Below are 22,173 nucleotides of genomic sequence, written 5' to 3' on the forward strand. Positions count from 1 at the left end.
GGTGGAATAGCATGCCGCTGCAAGATGCTGTGGTAGCCATGCTGGCTCAGTATGCCTTCAATTTTGAATAAATCCCCAATAGTGTCACCAGCAAAGCACCCCCACACCACATCTCCTCCATGCTTCACGGTGGGAACCAGGCATGTAGAGTCCATCCGTTCACCTTTTCTGTGTCGCACAAAGACACGGTGGTTGGAACCAAAGATCTCAAATTTGGACTCATCAGACCAAAGCACAGATTTCCACTGGTCTAATGTCCATTCCTTGTGTTCTTTAGCCCAAACAAGTCTCTTCTGCTTGTTTCCTGTCCTTAGCAGTGGTTTCCTAGCAGCTATTTTACCTTGAAGGCCTGTTGCACAAAACCTCCGCTTAACAGTCGTAGAGATGTGTCTACTGCTAGAACTCTGTGTGGCATTGACCTGGTCCCTAATCTGAGCTGCTGTTAACTTGCGATTTCTGAGGCTGGTGACTTGGATAAACTTATCCTCAGAAGCAGAGATGACTCTTGGTCTTCCTTTCCTGGGGCGGTCCTCATGTGAGCCAGTTTCTTTGTAGTGCTTGATGGTTTTTGCAACTGCACTTGGGGACACTTTCAAAGTTTTCCCAATTTTTCGAACTGACTGACCTTCATTTCTTAAAGTAATGATGGCCACTCATTTTTCTTTACTTAGCTGCTTTTTTCTTGCCATAATTCAAATTCTAACAGTGTATTCAGTAGGACTATCAGCTGTGTATCCACCAGACTTCTGCACAACACAACTGATGGCCCCAACCTCATTTATAAGGCAAAAAATCCCACTTATTAAACCTGATAGAGCACACCTGTGAAGTGAAAACCATTCCCGGTGACTACCTCTTGAAGCTCATCAAGAGAATGCCAAGAGTGTGCAAAGCAGTCATCAATGTAAAAGGTGGCTACTTTGAAGAACCTAGAATATAAGACATATTTTCAGTTTTTGTTAAGTATATAGTCCACATTTACTCCAAGGATTTGGCATTCAGTAAAGTGATAAAGTAAAATGTCTCATTTTATCTACCACCACCAGAATTATAGTATTCCCTGCCCACGTGGGAAGAGGTGTGAAAAATCAAGTGCGTCCAAGGTCTACTGGGAATTTTTATGGTTGTAGAGCCCCTGACAAACGAGGAGAGGTCTTAGCACAGACACTGCAGACATACTCCCGGACATCGTGATGAACACCTGGCCACCAAAGACGCAGAGTATGAAGATCAGCGGTGGCTTTATTACCAGGATGTCCGGCCCATACTAAATTGTGATGCTCGCTAAAGACTCTAAGACGAAGATTAACAGGAACAAATAGTTTACCAAGTGGACAGGTAGCAGGGGCGCCAATCTGAGCGTCAACAACCTCTCTTTCCAGATCGGAGCATATACACTAACCACCCTGTTTTGAATACTAGGTTCACACTTATTTCTTCCCCTAGGAAAACGAGATAAGGCATCGGCCTTAATGTTTTTGTATCCTGGCCTATATGTGACAAAAAAGTTTAAACCTGGTAAAGAACAATGCCCACCTTGCCTGTCGAGGTATTAAGGTACCGTCACACTTAGCGACGCTGCAGCGATGCCGACAACGATCCGGATCGCTGCAGCGTCGCTGTTTGGTCGCTGGAGAGCTGTCACACAGACAGCTCTCTCCAGCGACCAACGATCAGGGGAAAGACTTTGGAATTGTTGAAACTGTCTTCAACGATGCCGAAGTCCCCGGGTAACCAGGGTAAACATCGGGTTACTAAGCGCAGGGCCGCGCTTAGTAACCCGATGTTTACCCTGGTTACCATCGTTAAAGTAAAAAAAACAAACGCTACATACTTACCTACCGCTGTCTGTCCCCGGCGCTGGGCTTCTCTGCTCTGGCTGTGAGCACAGCGGCCGGAAAGCAGAGCGGTGACGTCACCGCTCTGCTTTCCGGCTGCCCGCCGCTTAGTAACCCGATGTTTACCCTGGTTACCAGCGAAGACATCGCTGAATCAGCGTCACACACGCCGATTCAGCGGTCAGCGGGACCTCAACGATCAAAAAATGGCCCAGGCCATTCCGACACGACCAGCGATCTCACAGCAGGGGCCTGATCGCTGCTACATGTCACACATAGCGAGATCGCTACTGAGATCGCTGTTGCGTCACAAAACTTGTGACTCAGCAGCGATCTCGCTAGCGATCTCGCTATGTGTGACGGGGCCTTTAGACGTTTTGCCGATTCCAAGTATACCAGATTCTTATGATCCGTGATTACCATAATCAGATGAACCGCTCCCATTCAAAAAATGACGCCATTCTTCAAATGCCCATTTGATTGCTGAGAGTTCCCTGTTACCAATGTCATAATTTCTCACAAAAGGTGACAGTTTCTTTGAAAAATAAGCACATGGTTGCCATTTACCAGGAGATGCACCATGAGACAATACAACCCTTACTTCCACCTCAGACGCATTGACCTCAACGATAAAAGGCTGAGATACTTCAGGCTGTATAAGGATCGTCACAGATGAAAAACACCTTTTCAAAGTATCAGATGCCTCCCTGGCAGGATTGGACCATTTAGAGAAGTCCGTCCCCTTACTGGTCATATCCGTAAGAGGTTTGCCTACTACCCAAAAGTTCTTTATGAATTTACGGTAGTAGTTGGCGAAACCTTTGTAACGCCTTCAAATCCTCTGGGCGATCCCAATCCAATACCACCCAGACATTTGCCGGATCCATGCAAAAACCAGTGGACGATAACAGATCCTAGGAAATGGATCTCCTCACCCGAGAACATACACTTCTCAGGTTTGACATATAACTTATTGACTCTGAGTATATGTAAGACCTGCCTGACATGTACGTGATGTGACTCAAGGTCAGGTGAATAAATTAATGTCATCCAGATAGATAACCACGAACCTTCCTACATATGTCAATTATATAGTGCTGAAAGATAAGCACGTTCGTCAACCCAAAATGCATCATCGGGTTCTCATAGTGTCCTTCAGGCGTATTGAACGCAGTCTTCCACTCACCCCCTTTAAGGCTACGTTCACATTAGCGTTACGCTAATGTGCGTCGCTGTTGCGTCGGCGACGCGCCCCTATGTTTAACATAGGGGACGCGTGCGTCTTTTTGCACGCGTTTTCCGACACGTGCGTCGTTTTAGACGCTAGCGTCGGACGCAAGAAAACGCTACAAGTTGCATTTTTCTTGCGTCCGATTTCGGCAAAAAACGACGCACGCGTCGCAAAACGCAACGGCGACGCGACGCTAATGTGAACGTAGCCTTAAATGTGCATGAGGTTATATGCCCCTCTAAGGTCCATCTTTGAGAACCACTTTGCCCCTACAATCTGATTAAGGAGGTTAGGAATGAGAGGGAGCAGATGGGGATCACGGACAGTGATCGCATTGTGTTTGTGGAAATCCAGGCATGGGCATAACACCCATCTTTTTTTTATTACAAAAAAAACGTGACAACTGGTGATGAGGATGGTCTGATATGACCTCTTGCCAGGCATTCCAGGATGTAGGAAAATAGAAAAAATTGGAGATTGGAATCCGGCTCAACAGTCATGGAGAAGACTGCTGATTTGACAGATGTCCAGAAGAGTTATTGACACTCCACAAGGAAGGTAAGCCACAAAAGGTCATTGTTAAAGAAGCTGGCTGTTCAAAGAGTCTTGCATCCAAGCATATTAATGGAAAGTTGAGTGGAAAGTAAAAGTGTGGTAGAAAACGGTGCACAAGCAACCGGGATATCCGCAGCCTGGAAAGGATTGTTAAGAAAAGGCCATTAAAAAATCTGGGGGAGATTCACAAGGAAAGTACTGCTGCTGGAGTCATTGCTTCAAGACCCAACACACACACAGACGTATCTAGGATATGGGCTACAATTGTCACATTCCTGGTGTCAAGCCACTTATGACCAATAGGCAACACCAGAAGCGTCTTACCTGGGACAAGGCGAAAAAGAACTTGACTGTTGCTCAGTGGTCCAAGGTGTTGTTATCAGATGAAAGTATATTTTGCATGTCATTTAGAAATCAAGGTCCCAGAGTCTGGAGGAAGAGTGGAGAGGCACACAATCCAAGCTGCATGAGGTCTAGTGTGAACTTTCCACAATGATTGATGGTTTGAGTAACCATGTCATCTGCTGGTGTAGGTTCATTGTGTCTTATCGAGGCCAAAGTCAGCGCAGCCATCTACCAGGAAATTTTAGAGCACTTCATGCTTCCTTCTGCCGACAAGCTTTATGGAAATGGAAATTTCATTCTCAGCAGGACTTGGCACCTGTCCACACTGCCAAAAGTACCAATGCCAGGTTTACAAACAACAGTATCACTGTGCTTGGTTGGCCAGAAAACTTGCCTGACTTTAACCCCATAGAGAATCTATGGGGTATTGTCAAGAGGAAGATAAGAGACACCAGACTCAACAACGCAGATAAGCTGAAGGCTGCTTTCAAAGCAACCTGGGCTTCCATAACACCTCAGCACTGCCACAGGCTGATCGCCTCTATGCCACGCCACATTGATGCATTAATTGATGCAAAAAGAGCCCTGACCAAGTATTGAGTGCATTTCCTGAACATACATTTCAGTAGGCCAACATTTCGAATTTTTTAAATCATTTTTCAAGCTGGTGTTATACAGTATTCTAACTAACTGAGATGACTTTTGGGTTATCATTGGCTGTAAGTCATAATCATCAACATAAACACTTGAAATAGATCACTCTGTTTGTAGTGACACTATATAAAATGAGTTTCACCTTTTGTATTGAAGAACTGAAAAATTAACTTTTTGACGATATTCTAATTTTGTGAGAAGCACCTGTGTATATATAGTAATATCACTGCCCTTCTCCTCAGTAATATGGCCACCCTTCTCAGTGTGTCATAGTAATATGGCCACCCTTCTCCTCAGTGTGATATAGTAATATACAGTATAATAATATGGCCGCCCTTCTCCTCAGCGTAGTATAGTAATAAAGCCGCCCTTTTCCTCAGTGTGATATAGTAATATAGCCGTCCTTTTCAGCGTGATATAGTAATATGGCCGCCCTTCTCCTCATTGTGATATAGTAATATGGCCGCCCTTCTCCTCAGAGTGTTATAGTAATTTACAGTAATATGACCGCCCTTCTCATTTAGTATGATATAGTAATATGGCCGCCATTCTCCTTAGTAATACAGTACTATACATAGTTAGTAAGGCCGAAAAAAGACATTTGTCCATCCAGTTCAGCCTATATTCCATCATAATAAATACCCAGATCTACGTCCTTCTACAGAACCTAATAATTGTATGATACAATATTGTTCTGCTCCAGGAAGACATCCAGGCCTCTCTTGAACCCCTCGACTGAGTTCGCCATCACCACCTCCTCAGGCAAGCAATTCCAGATTCTCACTGCCCTAACAGTAAAGAATCCTCTTCTATGTTGGTGGAAAAACCTTCTCTCCTCCAGACGCAAAGAATGCCCCCTTGTGCCCGTCACCTTCCTTGGTATAAACAGATCCTCAGCGAGATATTTGTATTGTCCCCTTATATACTTATACATGGTTATTAGATCGCCCCTCAGTCGTCTTTTTTCTAGACTAAATAATCCTAATTTCGCTAATCTATCTGGGTATTGTAGTTCTCCCATCCCCTTTATTAATTTTGTTGCCCTCCTTTGTACTCTCTCTAGTTCCATTATATCCTTCCTGAGCACCGGTGCCCAAAACTGGACACAGTACTCCATGTGCGGTCTAACTAGGGATTTGTACAGAGGCAGTATAATGCTCTCATCATGTGTATCCAGACCTCTTTTAATGCACCCCATGATCCTGTTTGCCTTGGCAGCTGCTGCCTGGCACTGGCTGCTCCAGGTAAGTTTATCATTAACTAGGATCCCCAAGTCCTTCTCCCTGTCAGATTTACCCAGTGGTTTCCCGTTCAGTGTGTAATGGTGATATTGATTCCCTCTTCCCATGTGTATAACCTTACATTTATCATTGTTAAACCTCATCTGCCACCTTTCAGCCCAAGTTTCCAACTTATCCAGATCCATCTGTAGCAGAATACTATCTTCTCTTGTATTAACTGCTTTACATAGTTTTGTATCATCTGCAAATATCGATATTTTACTGTGTAAACCTTCTACCAGATCATTAATGAATATGTTGAAGAGAACAGGTCCCAATACTGACCCCTGCGGTACCCCACTGGTCACAGCGACCCAGTTAGAGGCTATACCATTTATAACCACCCTCTGCTTTCTATCACTAAGCCAGTTACTAACCCATTTACACACATTTTCCCCCAGACCAAGCATTCTCATTTTGTGTACCAACCTCTTGTGCGGCACGGTATCAAACGCTTTGGAAAAATCGAGATATACCAGGTCCAATGACTCACCGTGGTCCAGCTTATAGCTTACCTCTTCATAAAAACTGATTAGATTGGTTTGACAGGAGCGATTTCTCATAAACCCATGCTGATATGGAGTTAAACAGTTATTCTCATTGAGATAATCCAGAATAACATCCTATGACTATGGTCACCCTTCTCATTGTGTTATAGTAATATATAGTAATATGGCCACCCTTCTCCTCATTGTGATATAGTAATATGGCCGCCCTTCTCCTCAGAGTGTTATTATAGTAATATACAGTAATACGACCGCCCTTCTCATTTAGTATGATATAGTAATATATATAGTAATATGGCCGCCATTCTCCTCAGTAATACAGTACTATGGTCACCCTTCTCATTGTGTTATAGTAATATATAGTAATATGGCCACCCTTCTCAGTGTCGGCCATAAGCTAAAGCCAAGGAGGCTGTCGGCTTCTTTCACCACAGCCCCACCCACTGCTCAGGTAGGAGACTGTTCTCCGTTGTCAGAAACCTCCATGTATGAAAAGCCACAAGTTCTCGCTAGGGTTTAGGTCCGATGAGCACGGGGCCAGGTCATTATTATTCATCCTTTCTGACGCTGAGCAATAGAGACTTTGATGTTGCGATGAATTCTCCTGCAGAGCAATCCTCTTTTTTTGGAGATGCAGACTTTATTCTGCTCCACAGATGGAAGAAATTGTCCTCTAATGTTTGTCATGAGGTATGGAACTTAATGTTGTTCCATCTTCAACCTGAAAAGGCACAACAAGCTCTGGCAGCACAGTGGCTTAGTGGTTAGCACTGCAGCCTTGCAGCGCTGGAGTCCTGGGTTCTAATCCCACCTTGGACAACATCTGCAAGGAACCAAGAAAAACTGGCCTAATGAAGGCACTTTCAATTAAACAAATCCTACAAAGACCACGGAAGTAATGCCATAGTAGAAGATTAAAATGTCATTTTATTACATATATGCGTACACTACAGAAAAAAAAAAAAAAGAAGGGGGGGGAAACAACACAAAATAGCCGCAATACCAAAAATATAATGCACTCCAAAGTGCTAAAGGGGATGTTTAGATTATATACATCCTATGCTACTCTTACTCACTCCAACAGTCACAGTGTAAGTTCCAAAAATGAATATAAGTTGTACTAATAAATAATATAAAATCGTAATAAATGTTATGTCATATATCCAAATGAAACAAAACACTGAGCTGCAACCTACAGTGGGGCAAAAAAGTATTTAGTCAGTCAGCAATAGTGCAAGTTCCACCACTTAAAAAGATGAGAGGCGTCTGTAATTTACATCATAGGTAGACCTCAACTATGGGAGACAAACTGAGAAAAAAAAATCCAGAAAATCACATTGTCTGTTTTTTTAACATTTTATTTGCATATTATGGTGTCCAAAGACATACTGATAGGGAATTTATATTGTGAGCCCCATCGGGGACAGTGATAATGTGTGCAAAACTGTAAAGCGCTGCGGAATGTTAGAGCTATATAAAAATAAAGATTATTATTATTATTAATCCCACCCATAGCAGTGCCCACTCCCACCTTGCTGGGGTCTGTGGGGAAGTGGAGGTTTGTGCCCTATACTGATCCTGCCACAGCCCCTTTCTCCATCTGCTCTGTCCACTGAGTAGTCTCGTCTCATCTCAGAAAAAAACGCGAAAAAACCTGAACGTGTGCACATGGCCTTAAACCTCGGAACAATCTATATCAGATATGACTTGGTCCAGTCCTGACATTTCCACTTGTCTTATTTTGTGGTTGTCAGGCTCAGCCTCCTCACCTCGGCCGTGTCTGTAGTGCAGGTTCTGTTATAATTGTCTTGTGTAGACCCACAACAAATCGGTGACGTCTCAGAGTCGGAAAATCCCTTTTTGCCATCTTGCCTTAGGAGAACGAGCAGCTAATACTTCAGTACACCCTGATAAAAAGCTGGGTGTCGTGAGGCCACACCCCTCATTATACACATTGACATCAGTGTCTGCTGCTTTCTGCTCCAGGAGAGGTGATGGACGTTGTGAGCACAGCCCCGACCTCCTGTGATATCCTGCTTCGAGTGGGGCAATGGATACTACTTGGAGTGAGCCCAGCCCTGGCCTCCTGTGATGTCCTGCTCAAAGAAGGGCAATGGATGCTGCGGGGAGTAAGTGAAGCGAGTGAGTGCAGTCCTGTCCCCCCGTGATGTCCTGCTTGAGGGGGGCAGTAGATACCGGGGTGAGTGAGATGGATAGAAAGGACATTGCCGGCACCAGAATGTCCGTAATCTGACCTTGTGATACTTGACGTTTTTCCTGTCATTGGAGCTATGTAAATTTCTAACTTTGTCCTCTGCTTGCGGTCAGTGAACTGGGACCAGTAATAGGGCCATGAGCGGAAGAGAGTTCTGTGAGACTTCATCTGCAGTAGAGTGTTTGCCGCATTCCCACTAAGTAATGGAGCCCTGCATGGGTCCGTGGAGCGGCCACAAGTGGAAATGTGAAACGGGAAACACATGACGGCTGCACCATGATTCATGTATCTGAAGGGTGATTTCTCGTTTGCACAGCATAGGGTCTCTCACTCTTTTTTTCTGCCTTCCAGGCTTTTCGAACTGCAACCGGAGCTGATTGTTCATTTCCACTATCATTCTGTTCCGTTCTCCAGTGTCCAGGAATGTTTGACCTCGACCGAATTCACCGAACACATCCGGAAAGTGAGTAACCCCGGAATGTGCAGCAGCACGAGACCCTCTCCCCAAAAGACCCCTCCGAAAAATATGGTGGTAACTGAGAGATCATGTTTATCAGGCGCGCGGCGCACCCATCAAGTCACCTGGGACAAGGCAGAGCGTCGCACCCATCAGGCCCCTGGGGTGGAGTGGTACACACAATGAGATCACGAGAGACAAAGCAGGGCAACGCCCCAATCAGGTCCCTGGGGTGTAGCAGCACACCTACCAGGTTACGGGAAACAGTGGAGCGGCACAACAATAGGGTCACAGGAGACAGGTCACTGGGGATAGTCTGGAGATTCGTACCCATCAGGTCCCTGGGTGGAGTGGTGCACCCATCAGGTCACAGGGCTGAGTGGCGAATTCATCGAGATTGAGTGGAGCATCGCACCCATCATGTGTCGGGAAGGGCAGAGCAGTGCAAATCCAGACTTTTAAAATGTTTTTTTCTGACCAATAAAGTTAATTTTAATCAATAAATCTTAGAATAACAATAATTTCCACAATTGGAAGTTTAAATAAAATGTTCCTGTGCTGAGATAATCTTATAAATGTCCCCTGCTGTACTGTGTAATGGCCGTGTCTTAGGGCAGTCTCACACGTCCAGATATTTCCGGTACCGGAATTATCCGTGTCCGTGTGCCGGTGCGTCTCTGTGGCACATCAGTGTGGCACACGGACGCCCAATCGGTACCACACGCACCGTGCCAGAGACAGCGCTAAAGTTTAGCGCTGTCCCCTGCATCGTGCTGAAGCCCCATTCATATCTTCCCTGTAGCAGCGTTTGCTGTAGAGAAGATATGAATAATTGTGTGTAAAATCCAGATCCAGGTCCCCACCCACCTCCTGTGCGCTCCCCCCCGCTGTGATTAAAATACTCACCCAGCTCCCGGCTCCCTCGCAGCGTCCTGTCCTGGCCGCACCTTGTACTGTATGAGCAGTCACGTGGGGCCGCTCATTTACAGTAATGAATATGCGGCTCCACCCCTATGGGAGGTGGAGCCGCATATTCATGACTGTAATCGGCAGCCCCACGTGACCGCATACAGTAGAAGGTGCGGCCAGGAGAGGAAGCAGCGACAGCAAACGAGGGAGCTGGGTGAGTATTTTCAGAACAGCGAGGGGGGGGAGGGGGGCGCACAGGGGGTAGGGACATGGACCTTTATTTTATACACGAAAAACCACAAAAAAAATGGATTATTCATATCTTCTCTGCAGCAAACGCTGCTGCACAGAAGATATGAATCGCGGTTTCAGCACCATGTGGGGGGGGGGCAGTGCTTACTGGAGCGCTGTCTCCTGCACGGCACACGGACTGCACACGGACAACGTCCGTGTGCGGTACGTGTTTTACATGGACCCATTGACTTTAATGGGTCCGTGTAATCCGTGCGCTCCCACGAACACTGACATGTCTCCGTGTTTGGCACACGGAGACACGGTCCGCAAAAAATCAATGACATCTGCACAGATGCATTGATTTTAATGCGTCTATGTGTGTCAGTGGCTCCGGTACGTGAGGAGAATGTCACCTCACGTACCGGAGCCACTGACGTGTGAAACCGGCCTTACCGTGCAGGAACATGTCTGATCATACCACAGCTCCTGGGCGGGGGGGAAGCAAAAGAGGATACAGATATTACAGCCGGGATGACAGCTGATTCTTTTTGTGAGATAAAATATTTCTCTGCCTGTTTTTTTTAAAAATGTTTTACCTCCAAGAAAAAATCAGCTGTGATCCCAACTGTAATGTCTGTATACTCTTATTATTTCCCCCCCTGTCCAGGAGCTGTGGTATGATCAGACCATGTCCCTGTACGGTCAGACGCGACCATTACACAGTACAGCAGGAGCACATGTATAAGATCATCTCCGCATAGGAACATTTTATTTAAAAACCCAATTGTGGAAATTACAGTAGTGTTCAAAATTATAGCAGTGTGTTCAAAAACATGAGTTAATCACAAAACCTTTATACGATTTTTTATTTCAAGCATTGGGAACGTTGTACGCTGTTTTCTAATTCATAACATGAAGAGAAATGTATATAATTTATAACTACAGAAAGTAACAAAAAATGAACATTGTGCTTTTCTAATAAATAGCAGTGTCTGCATTTGTCTTTACAAACTCACAATATGTATTTTTTGGTGGATTTTTCATTCCTGTGAATCACTGACCTAATATTTAGTTGTTACAGTTTTTTAGAACGACTTCACATCTATGTTGCACAGTCACCAACTTCTGCCCCTGTCACCTGTTATTCCAACCCAGGATGATTGGACGACTTCCCACAATGTTTTGGCATTTGTTGGCTTTCCCTCAGAAATGGCATTTTTTCTGTCACCCCACAAGTGTTCTATCAGATTAAGGTCTGGGGATTGGGCCGGCCACTGCATAACCCAAATTTTGTTGGACTGGAACCCAGATTTTGCTTGTTTGCTGCAGTGTTTAGGGTCGCTGTCTTGATGAAACCTCCATTTTGAGGGCACAACCTTTACAAGTATTAAAATATGTGCAAACTGGTCCCTGATCCCTGGTGTGCGGTAAGTAGACCAGCACCATAGTAAGAGAAGCATGCCCATATCATAATGCTGGCACCTCCATGCTTCACTGTCTTCATACTGTACAGTGGCTGAATGCAGAGTTTCGTGGTCGTCTGATCAACTGTCTGCGGCCCTTGGACCCAAAAAGAGCAATTTTACTTTCATCAGTCCACAAAATGTTTCTCCATTTCTCTTTAGGCCAGTTGATGTGTTCTTTGGCAGATTGTATCCTCTTCAGTACATGTAATTTTTATAACAGTGGGGACTTCTTACTAACATTAGCGTCACACAGTTGTCTTCTAACTGTCCCAGTCCTCACAGGTAACCTGAGACGGTCTGTGATCATCCTGAAGCCGATCAGTGGCTGGGCCTTTGCCATTCTGGCTATTCTTCCATCCATTAAAATGGTCGTCTTCCGTTTTCTTCCACGTCTCTCTGGTTTGGCTTTCTAATGTAAAGCATTGGAGATAATTTTAGCTGAACAGCCGATCATTGTCTGCACTTCGGCTACTTTCACACTAGCGTCGGACTCGGCCCGTCGCAGTTCGTCGGGCCGACGCTAGCAGTGAATGCGCCGCACAAAGGGGGCAGCGGATGCATTTTTCCAGTGCATCCGCTGCCCAATTGTGAGGTGTGGGCAGGTGGGGGTGGAGTTCCGGCTGCACATGTGCGGTCGGAAATGGCGGACCGTCGGCAGCAAAAAGCATCATATGTAACGACGGTCGCAACGTGTGTTAATGCGTCACTAATGTTAGTCTATGGGGCAAAAACGCATCCTGCAGACAACTTTGCAGGATGCGTTTTTCTCCCATAAACAACGCATTGTGACGTATTGAAAAAAACGCTAGTGTGAAAGTAGCCTTTTTTATAAGTTTTAACCTTTCCAATCAACTTTTACCCAAAGTGCGCTGCTCTTGTGTACAATGCCTGGAATGACCCATATTTCTCAGGCTTTCAGGAGAAATGCATGTACAACATGTCCTGGCTTCACCATTGTATAAGGTCCACCTGATTCACACCTGGTTCCTCACAGAATGATTGACCGCACTAATTGATCCCCTCACTGCTATTATTCTGAACACTTTCCCCTTCAATTAATTATTCTAAGTGCTCACTCTCACATGCGAGAAACTCTGAGTCTCGCACTTCAATACCCGGCACTGCATCCAACACTCAGATCGGAGCGTGCGGCCGCAAAGCAATACATGTAGCCGCACGCTCCGATTTGAGTGCCAGGTGCAGTGCCGGGTATTGAAGTGTGAGACTCAGAGTTTCTCGCATGTGAGTATGAGCCCTAATACACAAACTCAGAAACCTGCAGATCATGAATGCGGAGTCTTGTGGTTTTCTAAGGGTATGTTTCCATGGGGCGTATTGCTTGAGTTTTTGCTGCGGGTTGGATGCTGCATACATCTGCAGCGTCCAGATGTAACAGCATAGTGGAGGGGATTTTATGAAATCTCATCTACACTATGCGTACAAACACGCAGGCGGCAGACCTGCATAACCGGACATGAGGCGCGTCTTTATAGACAGCAGCATATCTATTTATCTTGCGGAGTCGCTCAGTCTCTGCAAGATAAATAACAGTCTATGTATAGGATGCGGTAATTCTGCATGTGTTCAATGAACACATGCGGAATCACCGCTCGTACAAAAGGAGGCAGGGCTTTGGGCGGAGCGGTGTATCCGCTGCGTCCAAAGCGATGCCAATACGTGTAGTGGACACATAGCCTTAGAATCTACTGCATCAACTGGTAAATTGTGTGACGTGGTGATATACTTTATACCAAAAACAGTGATTAAAATGGTTATCATATTGGAAGGCTATTATTTAAAACACTACTGTATTATTCCAAGAGCTAGTGAATAAAATGTTGATTAAAATTAATTTTGTTCCTGGGAAGTCCACTCGCTGGCCGGTGAGCTGTACAGGGTGCTGCCCCATGATCATGCGTCAGTGCTACGTACACGACACGAGCCTCTCAGAATTTAGATACCAATCATCCTGAATGAGAAATGTTCCAGTCTGAGGCTGTACTACTGATGTCTGATTGGCACAGTGTTGTCATGGATATCAGTTCTCCTGACATGGATGCTGGTGTCTCTGTGGTGCAGCCTCTGCTCATGTAGGAAGGAGATTACTATCCATTTCACATGAAGTCGTCGGGGGTCACATATTTTCACAGCAGTGGTGCAGTAAATGACGGTCTCAGCTGTGTGTGTGTGGGTGGGGGGTGGGTGCAGTGATATTGGGGTTCAGCTTTTGGTATAACCTCCCCCCCCCCCCCCCCCTCATCTGCTCCTCCTTCAGGTGATGACAGTAATTGACGCTGCCGTGCAGAGCCTCGACGCTCTCCCCTCTCTGGAGGAATATTTGATCAGCCTGGGGAAGAAGCATCATGCCATTGGCATCCCACTAGAGTCCTTCAATGTAAGTATTGACGCCGGGGGCTCGGTGACAGCCATGACCTCTGACCTCATTTCTTCCTTGCAGACGGTGGGGGAGTCACTACTCTTCGCTCTTGAATCCGGGCTGGGGGACGTATTTACATCTGACACTCACGATGCCTGGAGCGGACTGTACGCCATTGTGGTGAGCACCATGAGTCGTGGCTGGGGGAAGGATCCAGAGGAGCAATGACCGCTACTGAACATGTGCAGCGGAATGAGGTGTCCGTCCTGTCTTGTGCTTTACCTGTCCTAGAGGTTAATGTAATAAACTGGAAAAGACCAGACCGTGTGGCCCTCGTCCTTCCAGGGGCCACTCAGCCATCCTCCTCCTCACAGGATGTAAGCGAGAGGACCCCGTTTACCCAACACCACAACCTGCTGCACAGCACATGTCGGTGACAAAACCTGCTCCACCTGCACACGCATCCACGACACAACCTGCACAACACATCACATGGCCATGACCCAGCACCACAGGTCCTCGACACAACCTGCTCCACCTGCAAAACACGTGGCCGCAATACAACCTGCTCCACCTGCACAACACTCCACACGTCCGCGACACAACCTGCTCCACCTGCACACGGCACCATACGTCCTAGACAAAACCTGCACACGGCACCACATGTCCACGACAGAACCTGCTCCACCTGCATATGGCACCACAAGTCCGCAACACAACCTGCTCCACCTGCAAAACACGTGACCGCAATACAACCTGCTCCACCTGCACAACACTCCACACGTTCGCGACACAACCTGCTCCACCTTCACACGGCACTACATGTCCTCGACACAACCTACACACGTCACCACACGTCCTCGACAACCTGCTCCACCTGCACATGGCACCACACGTCTGCGACACAACCTGCTCCACCTACACACGGCACCACATGTATGCGACACAACCTGCACACAATAGGACTTGGGTTCTTTATTTGGCATGACTCCGCTTGTTCAGGCGACGAAGCGCAGGTCCCATGCAAGCGCAAAATCTAGCGAGGGAGCGGCGCTGCAAAGAGGTGGTGGGAGGGGCTTGGAAGTTGAGCCACCCCCCTCTGTGTGACGTGATCTTCTGCTGGCTCTTCGTACACTGGCGGGGCCCGGTATCACAGGGGGGCCTAATACCCATAACACAGCCTGCATGTCACAACTCCATCATCCAAGGCACTCAGCGACTTGTTAACCTCTGACCTTTAAAAAAATAGCCTTACAGAGGCTCAAGGAGACCCCTCCTGGGTGCAGCATGTCCCCTGTACATAGCTGTCCTGTGAGCGCTCTTCTATAGAGGTCTCTGAAGGGCTGTCGGCCCGGGTCTCCAGGGCACCATATGAAGGGTGAGCCGGGGAGGCCAGCGGTGACAGGTCCTCCTCCTGTAATACAGTCGCTACGAAAACCTGGGGGGGTAGAAAGGAGAGAACCCGATAAGAAGGCGATGCATGCAGTGCGAGGGTCCTGAGCACAAAAGCAAATTCTCACCGTGGACTGCAGTGTGGATGATATACTGCTGCTTTCAGGGTCCTGCAAGATCCCCTCACCCTGCTCCGACATCTGCGTGAGACAGTCAGCAGTACAGGAGCAAATGTTATCAATTGGTCGGAGTCTAAAAGTCAGGTTGTGTGACCTGCTGCAGAGTCCCTGGGTCTGAGTTTAATCGGAAAATTGTGTGTCATGTGGGTGGAGTTTAATTGAGAGGGTGTGTTTTGTGGGCGGAGTCTACTCTGGAAGTTGTATGTCCGGTGGGAGGAGTCTACACTGGAGATCAGGTGTCCTGGGGGCAGAGTCTAATGTGCCACGGAATAATCCTCATGTTATCTGGGGTCGGGAGACTTGTTCTTACCTGATAACTAGATGGTCTTTTTGGATGCAGTTTTCTCAGACAAAGGCCGAAAATAGAGAAGAGCAAACAACAGAGGAGTGAAGCAAAGGTGAAGAGTGTGACCGGATGGGTGGAGCCTGTGGAAAAACTGGAGCATGAGCACTCAGGAGCTGCACGCCTCAGGGCATATGAGCCGTTGTCCCACTTACCAAGCCGCAAGACGGAGAAGAACAGCAGCCAGAAGATGCAGAGTATGGGGGCGGCGAGCAGCTGGCGGGCGGCGGCGGCATGCAGGCGGGGGCTCAGCTTGGCAGGGATGTAGGCATAGTAGATGTTGTAGCGATCGGTCATGTGCTTCAGGAGCAGATACAACAGACCTGTGGGCAGAGAAGAGATGAGGGGGTTGCACCATGCAGTAATGGAAATAGCCTCCCGTGCACTCACCGAAAGGCGCGATGATGGGGCACGTGATGCTGTATGTCATCACCACCGAGAAGACGCATGTGCTCCAGGCATACTCTAGGCCAAACTGGAACTCATAGGCCTGACTCTATAACGAGAAACAATCAGGCTACTCCCACCACACTCGGACTACCACCCACAGCCACAGGACAGAACAGTTACCCGCTTCACGTGGAGCCGCTCTGGGATGGATTTGGCCAAGCACAGGCGGGTTGCGTAGACAGTGAGGCCTGGAATACGCAGCAGCTCCATCGCCGTGCCAATCAGACTGGCGGTGATGACGTAGTTAACGAAGAATGCGCCATTATTAGGTAGAAATACACACCTGTGGAAGAGGTCATGTGATTGCTAAGTGCCATACAGACAATGTGGTGGAGGAGGGGGTCGTGTGATCAGTGAGCGCCATACAGACGGTACGATGGAGGGGGTCGTGTGATCAGTGAATGCTGTACTGATGGCACGGTGGAGGGGGGGGGGGGTCGTGTCATCACTGAGCGCCGTAGAGACAGTGCGATGGAGGGGGGTTGTGTAATCAGTGAGCATTGTGCAGACTGTGTGGTGGAGGGGGGTCGTGTGATCAGTGAGTGCCGTTGAGACGGTGCAGTGGAGGGGGGGTTGTGTGAACAGCGAGTGCTGTACTGACAGTACGGTGGAGAGGGTCGTGTGATCAGTGAGCAGCATACAGACAGCATGATGGAGGGGAGTCGTGTGATCAGCGAGTACCGTACTGACAGTGCATTGTGGGGGGTTTGTGTGATCAGACGGTATGATAGAGGGGTCCTGGGATCACAGTAGGGTGCATCGGGTGAGGTCTTAGAGTAGAGTTCTTAACTCACTGGAACTTCACATTTGCCGAATCCAAAAAGTGAATGTCAAAGAGCCACCGGAAGAAGAGATCCAGGCTGCAGAGGAAAGAGGGTGTCAGCTCTGCAGTCAAGTCTATAACAGTGCCCTGTGTGCAATGCCTGCAGTACCTCGTCAGCCCCAGAGAGGGCAGCACAATAACCATGAAGACCAGGAACAGGAAGCACTTGTGCATCGTTAGCTGGTTCTCGTTAGACCTGTAAAGCAAAACATTGTGGGAGTCATACAGGATGAGGAGGGCAAGTGTGTGAAGATTCACACGCCCATCATCAATAATAACCAAAGTAAACCGTCGAACACAAAAGGGGACTTGTATCCCCCCAAACAGGAGGGATATACATGACAGAGGGCACTGATTCCACACACACACACACACACGTCGGAAAAGAGAATGGCCACTGATCCTCCCCCAGACGGGAGAGTTGTACACGACATGCCCCCCATACAGGAGAGACGTACATGACGGAGCACTGTTCCCCCCACACAGGAAGGACATACACAACAGGTGGCACCGATCCCCCCCATAAAAGAGGGACGTATACGACAGGGGGCACCAATCCCCCACAGCGAAGGAAAAAAACAGGGCACCAATTGCCCTCCCCAGAGGAGCGACGTACACGAGAGGAGGAACCGATTCCCCCAGATGGGAGGGATGTACGTGAGAGGGGACACAGATCTCCTCCCATAGAGGAGGGACGTACATAACAGGAGGCACCGATTTCCCCCCCCCCATTTAGGAGGGACGTATGCGACAGAGCACTGATCACCCCACACAGGAGGGACGTATACGACAGGGGTCACTGATCCCCCATAGAGGAGGGATGTATACAACGGAGCACCGATCAACCCATACATTAGGGACGTATGACGGGGCACTGATCGCCCCCCCCCCCCCATACAGAAGGGACATATACAACAGGGGGCACAGATCCCCCCCATACAGGAGGGAAGAGCTCTTACCTGGTCCAGTGACATTCCAGGAAGGCCGAGTAATACACCAGGAAGGGCAGACACACAGAGAACACCCAGAGCAGCAGGGTGGGTAGAAACTGGGTGATAACTGGATTCTGGAGAGAGACAGAAGATGAGGAGGGTCACGCTGCTCAGTCATCAGGGGGAACAGACCTGAGGCCGCTCACCTGTAGGTTCTCTACGGGGTAGGTGACATTGAATCTGTCCATGGTGCTGACCACCACGGCCGGAGTGGTCAGGAAGAAGAGCAGGATAAACAGGGCCAGGTTTAGGGCCACAAGTCGCAGCCACCACGTGGGTCCAGACACCGCCAAATTCTCCCTGTCAGCGGCAGGAATATGAGCAGCCACTCGGCAGCGTATGGAGACATGACAGCAGACAGTAACTTACCAGATAACATCATTGGGCGCAGGTGCATAGCGCACACCCCACTGGTGAGAATGAAGTACTGGGGTAACGGAGGATTGCTGGGGTGCTCGGCGACACCGTGGCCGGCTGTAGTCCTGGATGATTCTGATGAGAAGAGACTTCAATCACTCTTGGCACATTGGTGCCAGCTTTGTGGCATCTTTACTATAAGCTCATCCCACTCAGATATGGCGTCATGAGAAAACAATTCCAATGAACCAACCAAACAGAATCATCCAATCATCTATTACAATATGCATCAGTACATAGCACCTCTACAGAGAACCATCACTACACACAAAAATGGAGGAGTCACTCACACTGCCGTCATACGCTCGTCCTGGAAGGTGACAAATGCGGTGCCGAGCCTCTTCAGGGGAATGCGGTTCCTCTCGGCAGTGAACTCATCTGTCAGCTTCTCCTCCAACTCTGCATAATACTGCTCCGCGTCTACCTAAGCATGGGGGACACCGGAGAGAAAAGGTCAAGCGAGGTACAGGACTCCGGAGAGGAGGGGATGGGGCAAGAACATGTGCATTTTTGATTGGCAGTGGAATTTCCATAATTTCCTTCCATTTCCAGGACTATGGATGCAGCACAGACCATTAGGAATATGATAACTCCAATATGGATGGATATTTTGAGTTTCCATTAAGGGCTTCCAAATGTAAACCCGCAGCCTTTTTCTCTATGGTCTGATGAGAGCGGATGCTGTACCGCACTAAGGAACACTCATCAGTCAACTCTCCAATTACTTGTGAGCCTGTGACAACAATGGAGGAACTTCCGACAATGTCGGGTCCTGGAGGCTGAGCAACATACACAGTCCTGGAGCACGGAGGGGAATGATGGGGATTTCTGTCACTACTCAGACTGTAATGTCGTCTCAGCACACGCAGAACGTCTGTATGAGGCTCCCGTAGGCAACCTCTGTAGATGTGGATTCTTGGCCACCGTCTTTCTATGGAGGCAATGATCTTTCACCTTTGGGAAGCCGCAGCAGTCGCAGGGACACAGCCGGGCACATGGGTGGGTTTTAATTAAAATTCTTCCTTCCTTCTGGGATTTTCCAGCAAAGTACAGACGACCTTTCATAGCACGACGCCTACAAAGAAGAAATAACAGGAAGACACGATAAGATGGGGAGCCAAAGAGATGCAGAGATGTGACTGATGTGTCTCCACAGATTGCCCTCCTCCATGCCCGAATACTGAATCGATATGCTGCCCGCCTGCATGTGTGCGCAGAGGTGTAATTGACCATGGTCGCCGAGGTCACGACCTCGACCGGGCCTATGCAGGTGAGGGGCCTGCCGATGCCAACACAAACTGATAGGAACATACATGGCAATACAGCTCTGGTAAAAATTAAGAGACCACTGCAAAATGTCCAGTTTGTCTGATTTTTCTCTTTATAGGTATAATTTTTGAGTAAAATGTAAATTGTTCCTTTATTCTATAAACTTCTGACAACATGTCTCCGAATTGCCAAGCAATACATTTTGTATTTTTTTTTTTTTTTTCGGAAAAGGAGAAATGGTCAAAATTTAAAAAAAAAAAAAATGCTTTCAGATCTCAACTAAGGCAAGGAAAACAAGTTCGTAATCATTTAGAAACAGCAATACTAATGTTTTAACTCAGGAAGAGTCCAGAAATCAAGTTTTTGTGGAATAACCATGATTTTTAAATCACAGCTTTTATGCGTCTTGGCATGCTTTCCACCAGTCTTTCACACTGCTTTTGGGTGACCTTATGACTCTCCTGCTACAAAAATGTAAGCAATTCTTCTTTGTTTGATGGCTTGTGACTATCCATCTTCCTCTTGATTACATTCCAGAGGTTTTCAATGGGGCTCAAGTTTGGAGATTGGGCTGCCCATGACAGGGTCTTGATGTGGTGGTCTCTTAATTTTGGCCAGAGCTGTATATGCCTCCGGTCAATCAGCTGATGTCAGGGGCATAGGGATCTCACCCCTAGAGCTTAGAGTAGCATGAGGCGGTGTCTACAACCCACAGAAGTTGCTGAGGTAGTGCAGCTCATCCAGGATGGCACATCAATGCGAGCTGTGGCAAGAAGGGTGCCTGTATCTGTCAGCACAGTGTCCAGAGCATGGACAGATACCAGAAGACAGGCCAGCACACCAGGAAACGTGGAGGGGGCCGTAGAATGGCAACAACCCAGCAGCAGGACCGCTACCTCCTCCTTTGTGCAAGGAGGAACAGGAGCAGTATCAGCCCTGCAAAGTAACCTCCAGCAGGCCACTAACATCCATGTGTCTGCTCAAACTGTCAGAAACAGACTCCATGACAGTGGTATGAGGGCCCCGCGGTTCTCAAGTGGGAGTTGTGCTTACAGCCTCTGTTCGCACAGCATGCATTTTGTAGCACTGGGCAGCCCGCATATATGTGCGTTAGTAATAGGTTGTAAACCAGATGCTCTGCATTGCCTATTTGAACAACGCCACATACAGACTATTATCGCTTATCTTTTTGTGCACTAATGTCAAACAGCCAACACTGGATTGAAAGTGGTTGTTTCATCGGTATTTCTAGCACCTGTGTGTTTGCCATCATAATCGGGTCCGCTGCACCCTGCAGTGCATTTGGTTGGAGGCTTCAGCAGGTAAACATCTCTGCATTTTTCTCTGTGACTTTTTCAGTTGGGCTTACAGCCCACCGCCGTGCAGGGCGATGGGCATTTGTCAGAGAACACCAAGATTGTCAGATTCGACACTGGCGCCCTGTGCTCTTCACGGATGAGAGCAGGTTCGCACTGAGCACATGTGACAGACGTGACAGTTTGGAGACGATGTGGAGAGCGATCTGCTGTCTGCAACATCCTTCAGCATTACGGTTTGGCAGTGGTAAGTAATGGTGTGGGGAGGCATTTCTTTGGAGGGCTGCACAACCCTCCATGTGCTAGTCAGAGGTACCCTAACTGCTATTAGGTACCAGAATGAGATCCTCAGACCCCTTGTGAGACCATATGCAGGTGCAGTGGTCCCTGGGTTCCTTCTGATGCATGACAATGCTAGGCCTCATCTGGCCGAAGTGTGTCAGCAGTTTCTGCATGATGAAGATATTGATGCTATAGACAGGCCTACCCATTTCTCAGACCTGATCCAATCTAACACATGTGGGACATCAGGTCTCTTTCCAACCACCGACACCATGATGCACCACAGACTGTCCAGGAGTTGACCGATTCTTTAGTCCAGGTCTGGGAGGAGATCCCTTTAGGAGAACATCCGCCACATCAGCAGCATGCCCAGGCATTATAGGGAAGTCATACAAGCACGTGGAGGCCACCAACACTACTGAACATCATTTCCTTGTATTGAGGCATGTCCACTGAAGTTGGATCAGCTTGTAATTTGATTTTCCACTTTGATTTCAGTATCATTCCAAATCCAGACCTCCAAATCGAGGATACATACACCAGGATCAGGGATATATGTGCCTGGATGGGGCCCAGGATAAGGGATATATATGCCAGGTTGGGGAATATACAGGATGGGTGGGACCCAGGTCCAAATCCTGCA

The 22,173-nt window shown here is 47.8% G+C and overlaps 2 protein-coding genes across 12 annotated transcripts in view; one reads left to right on the top strand and one right to left on the bottom strand.

Annotated features, from left to right (window-relative positions):
* The window catches only part of NGB (neuroglobin), a 28,466-nt gene extending 14,080 nt beyond the window's left edge, over positions 1-14,386 (top strand). Inside the window, exons 2-4 of one of the 3 annotated variants that reach the window (XM_069735931.1) lie at positions 8,976-9,087; positions 13,966-14,085; positions 14,149-14,386. In XM_069735931.1, the coding sequence (XP_069592032.1) occupies positions 8,976-9,087; positions 13,966-14,085; positions 14,149-14,295 (379 nt within the window). In that variant the 3' untranslated portion in view covers positions 14,296-14,386. Of the gene's footprint in view, positions 1-8,404; positions 8,539-8,975; positions 9,088-13,965 lie in introns of those variants that run through there. The other 2 variants (XM_069735935.1, XM_069735929.1) reach the window with 2 other exon arrangements.
* Positions 14,387-15,027: 641 nt separating this feature from the next.
* The window catches only part of TMEM63C (transmembrane protein 63C), a 31,135-nt gene continuing 23,989 nt past the window's right edge, over positions 15,028-22,173 (bottom strand). For all 9 annotated transcript variants that reach the window (XM_069735850.1, XM_069735810.1, XM_069735818.1 and 6 more), the window contains 13 exons: positions 19,618-19,738; positions 18,954-19,087; positions 18,616-18,738; positions 18,393-18,546; positions 18,214-18,320; positions 17,364-17,450; positions 17,226-17,291; positions 16,552-16,714; positions 16,372-16,477; positions 16,137-16,304; positions 15,949-16,064; positions 15,588-15,659; positions 15,028-15,505 (listed from right to left, as the gene is read on the bottom strand). In XM_069735850.1, coding sequence (XP_069591951.1) covers positions 15,329-15,505; positions 15,588-15,659; positions 15,949-16,064; positions 16,137-16,304; positions 16,372-16,477; positions 16,552-16,714; positions 17,226-17,291; positions 17,364-17,450; positions 18,214-18,320; positions 18,393-18,546; positions 18,616-18,738; positions 18,954-19,087; positions 19,618-19,738 — 1,594 coding nt within the window. In that variant the 3' untranslated portion in view covers positions 15,028-15,328. The remainder of the gene's footprint in view (positions 15,506-15,587; positions 15,660-15,948; positions 16,065-16,136; positions 16,305-16,371; positions 16,478-16,551; positions 16,715-17,225; positions 17,292-17,363; positions 17,451-18,213; positions 18,321-18,392; positions 18,547-18,615; positions 18,739-18,953; positions 19,088-19,617; positions 19,739-22,173) is intronic.

The sequence above is a fragment of the Ranitomeya imitator genome, chromosome 1 (genome assembly GCF_032444005.1).
Source record: "Ranitomeya imitator isolate aRanImi1 chromosome 1, aRanImi1.pri, whole genome shotgun sequence".
NCBI lineage: Eukaryota > Metazoa > Chordata > Amphibia > Anura > Dendrobatidae > Ranitomeya > Ranitomeya imitator.